The sequence below is a fragment of the Protopterus annectens genome, chromosome 3.part1 (genome assembly GCF_019279795.1).
Source record: "Protopterus annectens isolate FY-2018-M chromosome 3.part1, PAN1.0, whole genome shotgun sequence".
NCBI classification, from domain to species: domain Eukaryota; kingdom Metazoa; phylum Chordata; order Ceratodontiformes; family Protopteridae; genus Protopterus; species Protopterus annectens.
Window position 1 is genome coordinate 421,465,352 of NC_056732.1, and position 12,610 is coordinate 421,477,961.

The 12,610-nt window shown below is 42.9% G+C and overlaps 1 protein-coding gene across 1 annotated transcript in view; it reads right to left on the reverse strand.

Moving 5' to 3' along the window:
• The window catches only part of PAXIP1 (PAX interacting protein 1), a gene marked incomplete in the record, with an annotated part of 1,449,657 nt that overhangs the window by 1,139,432 nt on the left and 297,615 nt on the right, over positions 1–12,610 (reverse strand). Inside the window, 1 exon segment of the mRNA XM_044066884.1 lies at positions 6,938–7,633. Coding sequence (XP_043922819.1) covers positions 6,938–7,633 — 696 coding nt within the window.

Here is a 12,610-nt window from a genome sequence, read left to right on the forward strand (position 1 = left end):
CCATATGCAAGACTGCATATGAGGAAACTACAATGGTATCTAAAAGCCTATGGTGTCAACATTCTCAGGATCTAGAAGCAATGATTCCTATCATTCCTTGTCTACAGATAGAGTTCCTTTGGTGGGCAGACGCCGGTCACCAAAAAGTACAGTTTAGTACCTACCATAAATGTAGATTTTAGAGTGTTCACCCTGCTGCAGTCATCACACTTGGGTTATCCTGTCACAGGCGGTCCCACAGTCGGCAGGATTTCCAAAGTCTTGGTCCGACGTCGGTTGCTGTTGCCTCATCCCTGACGTCAGTGTGCCAGGGGTACATATATTGCAACCGACGCCATTTTCTTCAGTTTTTCTTGCCCCAGATGTCAGGTGCCCCCAAAAAGGTGATCCAAATTAGTACCAAAAGGTGTGAACACTGTACAAACACAAAATCCCTTCAGCTATAAGCAAATACATCAGAAAGGCATAGCAAAGATTTAGCCAGTAGATCAGAGGGGTTGGAGGGAGGGTAACCTGGACTGCAGCAGGGTGAACACTCTAACATCTACATTTACGGTATGTACAAAACTGTACTATGTTCATCGTGTTACCCTGCTGCAGTCATCACACTTGGGTTGAGTCCCAAAGCTAAGGTAGGGTGGAGGCATCATAGAGGGTTAGTGGAGGCAATGAGGCCCTGCAGAACTGCAGTGGTGAAGCCTGCCCTGGATTTAGAATAAAGAGGTAAGTGATAGTGTTTGGTGAAGGTGTGTACAGAACTCCAAGTTGCAGCTTCTAAAATTTCCTCAGTAGGAACCCTCCTGAGAAAAGCAGTAGAAGTAGCTGTTGCCCTGGTAGAGTGGGATCTAATGGTAGGAGGAAAGTACAGTTTGTACCTCTGGTTTCCCATGATGCGTATAGCAGAATCGTATGCAACGGCCTATCCATTTAGAAATGGTTTGCTTGGATAAGGCCCTCCCTTGAGAAGCTGTAGCATAGGAAAAAAAGAGCTGGTCAGTTTTTCTGAAAGCCTTAGTTTTATCCAAGTAGTAATGAAGTTGCCTGTGAATGTCCAAGGAATGCAGGAGTCTCTCACCTTTGTTCTGTGGATTGGGGAAGAAAGTGGGTAGGTGTATGGTTTGATTTAAAGCTACACTGGAAACCACCTTAGGCATGAAGGAAGGATTAGTTCGTAGAGAAACTCTGTCTTGATGGAAAATGAGGAAAGGTTCCACTGCCATAAGTGCCTGTAATTCTGAGACTCTCCTAGCAGAAGTTATTGCCAGGAGCAGGGCAGTCTTCCAGGATAAGAACTGAAGGTCTGCAGAAAATCTGGTTCAAAGGGAGGTAGCGTTAGTTTTTCCAGAACAAAGTTGAGGTCCCATGTTGGTGTAGGGGCTCTTCTAGGTGGTCTAATGTTTTTTGCCCCTCTGAGGAACTGCCTTAGAAGAGGATTGGAAAATAAAGGTGGATTAGTGTCGTAGTGAGCTGAAATAGCTGAAGCATGGATTTTAATAGAGGAGAAGGAAAGTCCTTTATGCAACATCTCAGCTAAATACTGCAGAATGTGAGGCATATGAGGCTGAGTTGTGTCTTGGCCTTTAGCTTGGTTCCAAGCACAAAACCTTTTCCATTTGTCCGAGTAAGCCTTCCTGGTGCTTGGCCTCCTGGCCTCTAGAATAACATCCAGTACTGCTTGTGAAAGAGGGGCTGGTGGGATGCTTAATTGATTTGCCATGCAGCCAGGTTTAAGGTTTTGATCTGGCTGTGTAGAATCTGCTTGTCTTGCTGCGTGAGTAAATGAGGAATTTGAAACAATATCCATGGTGGGCTGTGAGACATATTCTTCAATAGCGGGTACCAGTGCTGGCGTGGCCAGTCAGGGGCTATGAGAATCAGTCGAGGTTTCTCCTTTTTGACCTTCAAAAGAACCTTTGTGAGAAGAGGTAATGGAGGAAAGGCATATGCTCTCAGGTTTTTCCAACTGAAGGAGAGAGCGTCCCCTTTCCAAGCTTGATGGTGGAATGTCCTTGTACAAAGTTTTGTCAGCTGGTAGTTTTGAGGACTGGCAAACAGGTCTATATTTGGTAGACCCCATCTTTGAGTTATCATTGTAAATATTTGTGGGTCTAGCTTCCACTCGTGGGGATCTTTGATGTTTCTGCTTAGGTCGTCTGCCAATGTGTTTTCCTGTCCTGGCAGGAATTGAGCCTGTAACTGGACTTGGTAGGCCAGAGTTGTGTTCCATAAGATTATTGCTTGCCTGCAAAGAGGGTAGGAATGTGTGCCCCCTTGTTTGTTTATGTACCACATTACTGTGATGTTGTCCGTCTTTATTGCAAGTTGTCCTGGCTGTAGTAGATCCTTGAAGGCTGTCAGAGCTTTCTGTACAGCTAGCATCTCTTTTTGGTTTATGTGCAGTTTTCTTTGTTCTGCAGTCCATAGGCCTTGAATGCATTGCCCTGCCATGTGTGCCCCCCCCCAGGCATAGTCTGAAGCATCTGTTGTGATAGTTTGCCTGGGCGGGGGCAAGATGAAAGGCTGACCCTTGTTGAGGTGACATGCCTGTGCCCACCATAGAAATTCCTGTTGAAGGCAGGGAATGAGAGATATCACTGTGTCCAAGCTGTGGCTGTGTTTAGAATTGAAAGGTCCAGAATTGGTCTCCAAGCATTTTCTTTCCTGGGTACTAGGAAGAGTCTTGAGTAAAATCCTTGGCCTTGCTCTTGAGTTGGTACCCTTTGAATGTCTCTCATGGCCATGAGAGCTGTAATTTGTTTTTGAGCCTCTGCCCTTTGATTTTGTGGCAGGTTTGGCATTCCTCTTTTTATTGGCAAGGTGTGAAAGTGGAATCTGTATCCTCGTAAAATTATGTCTAGGACCCATTTGTCCTTTGTGACCATGTGCCAATTGTCTGCAAATAGTGCTAGTTTTCCCCCCAAGGGGGCTGACAAAAGAGCTTTGTTTGGCCAGCTGAGGTGCAAGTCATTGAGTTTGCCTTCTGGTGGGTTGAGACCTGTCTTCTCCTCCCTTCTGGGTTGGAGTGCCCCATTGGCGAGGCTTATACTGAGCTTGTGGTTGTCCTCTGCCCCTTGGGCGTCTGTATTTACCCCTCTGAGGCCTGTCAGTGGCTGGAAAGAACCACTTTTTGGTGGCCAGTTTCTGCTGAAACGAGGGGGTTGTACTTGTAGAAAATCTTTGACTGTCTGCATTGATTTTGCCTTATCTTCCATTTTCTTTAAAACTTCTTCTGCTTTAACACCAAAAAGAACATCCTGCTGTAAGGGAGCATCTAATAGTTTTGCTTTAACATGATCAGGCAGACTTTATTCTTTTAACCAGGCATGCCTACGTATAACTGATCCAGTGACAGCTGCTCTGCAGGAGACCTCTAAAGAATCAAACCCACATTGTAAGGTATGTTTACCCACCTGCTTGGTGGCGTGCAACAAATCCTGCACTTCTTTAATTTCAGATTGTTGAAGTAAGGTGGTTATCTTTTGTTTTAACTAAGAGATCAGAAATTGCTGATACTTAAGCATATGAAATTGACAGTTTAGTGCTCTCATAGCTAAAGTGGCTGAGGTGTAAACCTTTTTCCCCCATATGTCTAGTGCTCTTGAATCCCTTTCAGATGGTACTGGATTTTTAGCCATGGAAGCCTTAGCCCCCTTGGGACCCTGGGAGATAGTCTCTGGGTCAGCTACCAGCTACTGGGCTTTTGTAAAGGAATTTGTGGGAATCAGGTACTCTGTAGTATCTGTCAGGCTTGGCCGGGGCAGGAGGTAGAGAGTCAGGGTTGAAACTGGATTCTAAGTAGACATCATCCACAATGTCCAAAACAGGAGGGATGGCTAGAGGTCTGTGTTGGGGGAGTAAAAGAAACTCTCTCAGCCTTTTCTTGGAATCAGAGTAATCCTGACCTTCCCAGTGAAAATGTTCCCTCATAGTGTGTAAAGTTTCCCCAAAAGAGTAATCTTCTGGAGGGGAAGCTGAGGGAATAGATTCCTCAGCATCAGAATCTTCATAAGGAGAGAAGGAATAGTCTTGGTCCCCAGAGGAATCCGAAGAAATAGACAGTTGTTCAGAAGAAGCAGAATCTTCCTCTTGTCTAGGCCTTTTGTCAGGAGGAGGCTGTGAACCCCTGATAAGAGAAATCAAATCCATTTTGAGCATCTGTTTCTTAGGCATAGGGTCTTGAACAGGAGACTGAAGTGAAGCCTTTTTTGATTTAGAAGGAGTCTTCGACTTGGAAAACGTTTTGACTGCAAGAGTCGTCGGTCTGAAAACGCCTTCAGAAACCGATGGCGTTTCAGAAGTACCGACGTCCTTGGAAGGTAAATCGTCGGTAGGGCCTGAAGTAAAAGGCTGCGTCGGCCTAGTACATTCCGACAAAATATCTGTAGCGGTCTCGGGTTCCAGAACTGCGGCAGTCAGAGGCTGCGTCGGAGCCTCACTGATAACCGGAGAACCGGAGGCCTCGGAATTGGGCTTAGGCCTGGGCTGTCGGTCCTTGTCCTTGTGCTTTTTGTGCATGCCGGTAGTCAGTAGCTCCAACGGCATGTTATAGTTAAATTTTCTACCAAAAAAGTGTTGTGCGAAATCAAATCGTCTTTTAATAGTACGTTTATTAAATCTAGCACAAAAACAACAAGAAGTGACGTCGTGATCAGGGCCTAGGCAAGGTATGCAATAAGAATGAAAATCCTTATGAGGTATTTGCTTCCCACAAGAAATACAATTGTTAACTTTTTCTGACATCAGTCTGAGGCAAGAAAAGTTTACCCAACGGGGTACTTAGCTTTATAGAAGACTTCGGTCTGAAATTCGAATTAGAAAATCTCAGGAGTCGGCCGACTGGCACTTGCGAACTGCTTCTGTTTCGGGCACCGCACGGCATGAAAGACTGAAGAAAATGGCATCGGTTGCAATATATGTACCCCTGGCGCACGGACGTCAGGGATGAGGTGACAGCAACCGACGTCGGACCAAGACTTTGGAAATCCAGCCGACTGCGGGACCGCCTGACGACAGGATAACCCAAGTGTGATGACTGCAGCAGGGTAACACGATGAACATCAAGGGACTGCCATTCACTCTACCCCCTGCTGCTCAAACCCTAACAGACGCATCAGACTATGCATGGGGGGCTCACTTGGCAGGGAAGTGCATTCAGGGCAAATGGAACCCAAGTCAAATGCACCTGCACATCAATCAAAAATAAATGTTAGCTGTACAGAATGCTCTGACAGCCTTCAAGGACCACATCCTTCCAAGACAATTAATGGTAAAGACAGACAACACCACTGTTATGTGGTACATAAACAAGCAGCAAGTAGGGGGGAACCCACTCATACCCTCTCTGCAGACTAGCCATGGCTCTGTGGAACACAGCCTTGAGCTACCAAGTGCACCTACAGGCTCAATTCCTGGCAGGAAAGAATATCTGTGTGGGAGCCTTGGATGGTATCTGACATCCACACAGACACTTCCCCTTTCTCTTAGACACAAGCAAAAAAAAAAGAAGTACAAGTTTTCATAGAAATGTTCCAGGAAAGTTCCCAATGGAGTATTTATCTGCACAATATCATGAATCACCCATACACAAACCAGTGAAAGCAGCAGCAGCAAAGACAAAATCTGACTGGTTTCTCCAACAGGAGGAAAGTTCAGAATTTTTTTTGGCCTTACATCAGCTTTTATACTAGCACTCCCTTGTTCCGTCCCAAATGAACTGGCACAAGGAAGGTGTCCAAGACCTTTGAATACTAGCTAGACATCCAGTGCATAACAGTATACATCCCTTATAGCTTAAGTTACTGCAACAATGATCTAATGATGAACAAAATATGCTGATGGAAGCATAAGGTCTAGGATGGCTCTTACATGGCACATATCCACAATGAGATTAAAAGACCGAAAAATATACAAAGAACAAGGCCCTCAAGAATAAAAGATTAGCTTTTAAACTTGGTTGTATAGAACACTGCACAAACAAATAAAATATTCACACTAATGCTATGTAATCTACCACATAGGCCTACTGTATTACTTGTGCCACAGGTTTACTACCTCTAATATTACAACTTCTCTATTATACAATGCCTCCTCTAAAACGTGCACACTGATTGGCCAGCCAAACCAGTGTGCCCGTTGTAAATCCCTCAATATACTAACGGAAGAAGGTCTGGTCGCCCGGACTTTTTCCGTTAGTATAAAACACTGTCTCGCTATGTTAAAAGAGTTTAACATAGCGACACAGGTTTAAAAAAAGCAACGCAGATCTCTGTTGCTTTTTTTTAAAGCTGTCTCGCTATGTTAAACTCCTTTAACATAGCGACACAGTGTAAAGCAACGGAGATCTTGCGATCTCCGTTGCTTTAACCTGTCTCGCTATGTTAAATGAGTTTAACATAGCGAGACAGCTTTAAAATAAGCAACGGAGATCTCCTTTGCATATTTTAAAGCTGTCTCGCTATGTTAAACCCATTTAACATAGCGAGACAGTAAAAAGCAACGGAGATCTTGCGTTCTCCGTTGCTTTTGCCCACAGCTCTGATGTACTGCGTAGGCATGCGCAGTACATCAGAACTGCCGCTGAACACCAGACAGCTGCGGAAGGGCAGCAAAGAGGCATTATACAATGCCATTATTTAAGAAAAATAATTTCTTTTCTTAAATAATGTCATTGTATAATAGCAATAACCCACTTCTGGGTGTGGGTAATGCTGGATTTACCCACGGTTGTCTTTGTTTGGTCCCTCGGGCTTCGCCCTCGGGACCAAACCACGCCAACCGTGGGTAAATCCAGCATTACCCACACCCAGGCGTGGGTTATTGCTATATTCTTTATTCATAGGATCATAGAGCTCCCTTGATCCAGCAAGAGAACCCACATGACAAACCATTAATGCCACTTCTACAATAAACTGTACTTTCACAAATAAAAAATACTTACATGTGCGACATTTGATGGACGATTAATCTGCTGAATATCAGCATTATTTGTTATGTTCCTCAATGTGCGAAGAGCAGGACTCCAAGAAGCAATCACTTCTGATTTCTCAGGCCCTTGGGCACTTTGTCCTAGATTTATTAAGTTACTCCTTCCTTCAGATGGCACAATATTTCCAGGTACTGGAGGAACATTTGCACACAAATTTATTAAGCCCAAGTCCTTGCTCTGTGTTAACCTACGCTTAGGAGTTGTTACTTGTGGGACTTCAGCTGGTGTCCAGTTTAAATTCCTTTCTTGCTTTTCCGGTGAGGAATCTGAGGAATCATCAAACATTAATTCACTTTTAGTATTTTCATTCTTTTCTTTTGACTTCGGTGAAAATCCCTGTGAACTCAAGGGTGAAGCCTCCCGAGAAGAAATAGGGCTGGACCTACTTGAATGTTTTTCATCTGCACTAACTTCATTCTGAGAATCTTGCTCCTCATGTTCTACCTCTTCCTCCTCCTCCTCTTCATCTTCTTCCTCCTCCTCCTCCTCCTCTTCTTCCTCCTCCTCCTCTTCTTCTTCTTCATAAACAATCAGACGTGGATGGTAAGCAGCTTCTTCTTTTTTAGATTTGTCTCGTATTGAATCCACTGCCCACCATGGAGTCACAATTTTAATGCTTTCTCGTTTCAATGCACAATCATATTTTTCCTATGAGAAGTAAAACAGGGAAACTGTTTAAGTATAGACATATCAATGTAAAACACAAGAAGCAACCTAGCTAAACATCTTTTTACCGCAGTGATAAAGGAAGCAAGCACCTTACACAGCTCCCTGTAAGAAACCCTACTTTATGATGCAGTTCTTTTTAGTACTAAGTTTTAAAAAAGTTTACAAAAAATATACTGGTCAAATATACTGGTTTTAGTAAATCTTCAAAGTAACACTAATGGCCATAAACACTAAATAAATACAATTGGCAAACAAAATTATGTAAGATATAAAGAAATAAATCTTCAAGAAAAAGGACAGTACTTTCAGGACAAGCTGCTAGGTAATCAACATCAAACAGATTACATTTTAATGCAGCAATAAGGGACCTGATGTCAAGTTTACAAATAGATACAGCATAAAGCTAAATAAATATTAATGCACATGTAGAAAGGAATCAAGTACTTCATGAGGGCTACTTAAGCAATAGGAAAGTACATCTCTGCGAGTATGCTCACAACAATACAGATGTTAGAATACAAGACCACTGCTGCAAGAACTTTAATTGTGACTGGGGGTATTCACTGTAGGCAGACATTCTCAGACTGACCTTTTTAAGCAGTCTGACATCCCTAGAGGTGTTAGCATAAATATTGTCTCAAGCATGAGTGGTTATAATGAAACTGCACTATGCATAAATAAAACTGCCATCCACTCGTGCAATTTTTTTTAGACACTCAAAAATGTTTGGCAGATACAGTGCTATGTCATCGGATGCTACTGGACTGAATCAACTCATACCAGGTCCAGAGAAAGAAATAGAAATAAAGATATAATAATGAAAACCAAAAGTGGCATAGTGGTTAGAGCTGCTGCCTTATAGCACTTGCTCTACAGTTCATTTCTCAGTCAGGGTGTCTTCTGTATAGAGTTTGCATGTTTTCGCTCTAAATCTCCCCCTCAACATCCCTTCCCTAACCTGTCTCCTAGGTGAACCAGCAATCCTCCAAACTTCCTGAAGGCATGCTTTTTCATGCAAGAGTGTATATGCATACTGCAATGGGTTAGCAATCTGTTCATAATTATTTTCACTCTCCTGTATCCACTTAGTGTCAGGATACGTTCCAGCTCCCCTACAACCTTAACATGGATTAAGCAGGTTATTGGAGTACAAAAAAATGAACACTACACAGATACTACACTATCAGGAACATTAAGAAACAAGAAAAATAAGTATAAAATTCTTAAATTACTGGCAAGCCACAGCTCACAAGTAAAACACAGCACATCACATGAATAAAATACAGTAGCGTAATACTAGTGGGATAACACACTAAACAGATGACAGCACAAAAAAACAGTCAAGCCAACAACAAGACAAACCTAACTGCACAGGCAGACTACCAGACTCACTAAACAGATGACAGCACAAAAAAAAACAGTCAAGCCAACAAGACAAACCTAACTGCACAGGCAGACTACCAGACTCAAGAAATGTTACAGAGCACAAGGAATGGGGGAAGGAGCTTGTCCTGCAGCAGTGGCCCTGTACACAAACAAGTATAACTATTGGGAGTACACTCGTTCAACTCTGTGCTCATCGAAAGGATCCCTGCTGCATGATTCAACTGAACGGATGCCTTCTCTCAAAACAGGTGAAAAACAAATATGGCCTACATGACAGCAGCTTGAAATCACAACCTACTGTTGAATGAACATCCACTTTTTGAATGTTATTAGTGTGAAAAGAAGTCCTTGTAGCAGCCTTGCAAATATTCTAAGCCAAAACGTTCTTGAAAAAGAGTTACATTAGTGGTTTCTGATTTTGTAAAGTGAACTGCATCCCCACCATTTAAAGACTTCTCATACTCATCAAAGCAAAACACATATTAAGTAGGCAATTTGGAAAGGGTCTATTCTGCAATTAAAACACTGTTTTCCTTCATACAAGACTGTTTCAAAAACTACATTCTTTCAATTTAAAAGAGCTCTGTAGTCAACCACAGATATTCTAATAGTTTGTTTTGCAGATGTACAAAGGTCCATCACAGCTACATTCGATGATGTCTTGTATGCCAGGCATAGTTCACTTCTCAGTAACCTGTAGGAGGCAAGAGTATAGAAACAGGGCTTTGAGGCAATGTTTATATTCTGTATTCTTCCTGGTAAGGAGTGTTTGTGGGCATTCCAACTGATGCACATGTCTGGTCAGGTACATGCCAAAGGAGGCATTTTACTCAGTAATGGGTCTGATAAGGGCCCAATAAAGTGGCACTAGGACTTCCTTGGACCTAGATGTCATGCCTCTACTTACAAGTTTAGCGACACAGAATAATGTTCTTACTACATTGTCAGCATGTTGGCCAAAGGCCAGATTACCATCTACACATGTTCTCAGATCCCCGAGTACAGGGCCCACTCTTAGGGATGTCTGATTAATGGAGTAATTAGCCTGGGTGGCAGCTTTCCAAAAAGGCACTACAATGCATTTCTTGGCACAGAGTTTCAGTCTGACTTTAGCACTAGTCATCTGCCTGTGTTAGACCCTCTTGTAATGTACGTGCGTCATGGGGGAATCTACGATAACTCCTAATTTGCAGATTCTGCAAACTTGTTTAGCTAAAGGCACTTGACATTGATCTTCACCTCAGAGAAGTAGTTGCTAAACAAAGCGGTCCCAGCACGGTGCCCTGAAGTACCCCAAAGGTGACTGGTCTATTAGTGGAGGTGGTTATCACCAATCCTGACTTCCAGGGTCCTGTCTGTGAGCCAGCTGGTAATCCAGTGAATTATGTGGGGATTTATTCCCCTTTCTATGGTCCGTCAACTATACCAGAGTGGGGTATTGTATGAAATGCCTTAGCTCAGTCCAGGTAGGTAATATGTAATATTTTTCCCTTGTTCATTGCCTTGGTGACCTTCTCAAAGAAGTCCAATAGGTTTAGTAGGCATGACCTTCTCCTGACAAAGACAAACCGGGTTGGGTCCAGTGTCTGAAGGTTGCCCATGTCTTTTGATCATTTCCACGATAATTTGTTCCATTAGGCAAGTCAAACTAATACATCTATAGTTTCCAGGGCTGATTGATGGTCCATCCTTCTGAAGAGGGATAACCACTGCAGTCCTCCATTTTCATGGTACAAAGTCTGTTTTGAAACTACAGTTGAAAAATTACTCAAACAGTCCCAATAGGACATGTTTCAAGCTATCCAAGAGGCATCCTGGGATACTCTTAGGGCCCACTGAGGCTGTTTTTTTGACTTTTAAAGCACCACCTGTATCTGTTCATGGTTAAAAGTTTGTTGAGGGGGGGGTTGAGTTGAATTTGTCAGGCAGTAAATTTGCTATATCATGCTACTCAGTGAAGTTGGCATCACTAACCACAAGTTCAGAACACTGATGTGTGCTGCCTTTGAGGTTTCGGACACAGCTGTAGAGGGTCTTGTGGTTGTCTTTAGACTGTGAAGCTATTTTGACCTCATTATTAGCCTTACTGGATTAGTCCCCTTAGTTTCCGGTTTAATTTAATTACAGAGCTCCTATCATTATGGGAGTTGTTTTTCCCTGATATTAGCCAGGACTTTTTTATTTTATTATAAATTCTATTATGGTTAGGATTCCACCAGTGTGGTTTGTTTTTAGAGTTTGTTTTGGGCCTTCTTCTAGTAGGTACAGCAGCTTCTATACAACTATTTACATTGTTGTACAGGGTTTGTGTGAACAATTCCACATAGGTTGCTGTAAACTCGGGGTTGGGAGGGGCACCAAATTTTGACAACTGATTGGTGAATAGGATGTAGTTTGCTTTGAAATACTTCATAACTGTTATAGGGTTTGGTGGGGTTACCCAGCTGATTTTTATTTTGAAGGGCACAGATTTGTGGTCCAACCTCATCAGTAAGGATGTGACACTGAGGGTAGTTAAAACTTTCACGAACAAGGTATTTGGTTTAATGGTAAGTGTCTCCAGTAGGTCTAGGTAAGAGCTATGGGGATTCTAGGGACATGCAGGGTGACCTATAGCTTGGCAAGATATGGTATGGGACTTCAACAGTGACTTGCACTTGGATGAATTCCAGAGCATCATCCAGTTTAACAGAGTTATGCTTGTTACTAATACAGGTTGAGACTCCTCCACCTTTTGTTCCTTGTTTAGGCAGCTGATGGTCTAAATGCATGGAAGGCAATGAGCCTTGCACTGCCAGAGTACTTTCTGCAGACTTATATAATGTCTCAGTAATGGCACAAAGAATGAGGAGAGCTTGTATAGTGTGGAGTTTCTTTTTTAGGCTCTTAGCATTGAGCAGTAACACCTTTGGGTTTTATTTGCTACATTGGTTGTTGTTGTTTGCCTTTCGGCTTTTTCCCGGTAAGGGGTAGCCACACTGGAACTCCAGTCCGCTAATGATTGGCAGTAGATTTTTTTACGAAACGCCGAGGTGCCAGCTCGACACCTAACCTTCAACGAAAGCACGCCCATTTACGCACGCATGTCTTTCGAACGCTACCCAACCGCGGGGAGGACATGCAGACTCCACACAGAAGGCACTTGCTACATTAATAGGTTGGTCAATTTGGCATTGCCTAAAAAGGCTCCAAGGGGTGGATAAAATTTTAGCCGAATTTCAGAAGCTTAGGGGAGACAAGTGCAGACCATCCTTTGCAAAGCAACATGGTCTGTTAACCACATCCTCCCAAGCTGACAAATACTGACCCCCCCCCAATAAGACACTAGAAACTAAGTTAATTTTTGACGTCAATCATCTTTTGTTCATAATGTGGCATCGTCCTTGATGAAGGTAGACTGCTGCTCAATGCAAGGAACATACCTGCCCAAGACACATATTCAGAGAGATTAACAATGTCTCTCTTTATATAGTCCAGGGAAGTCACAGGTCATCAACACCCACACAGACTATGACAGAATCATATTAGTACTTGTGATGTACTGACTAGAGTGGCAGTGTGTATCATCTT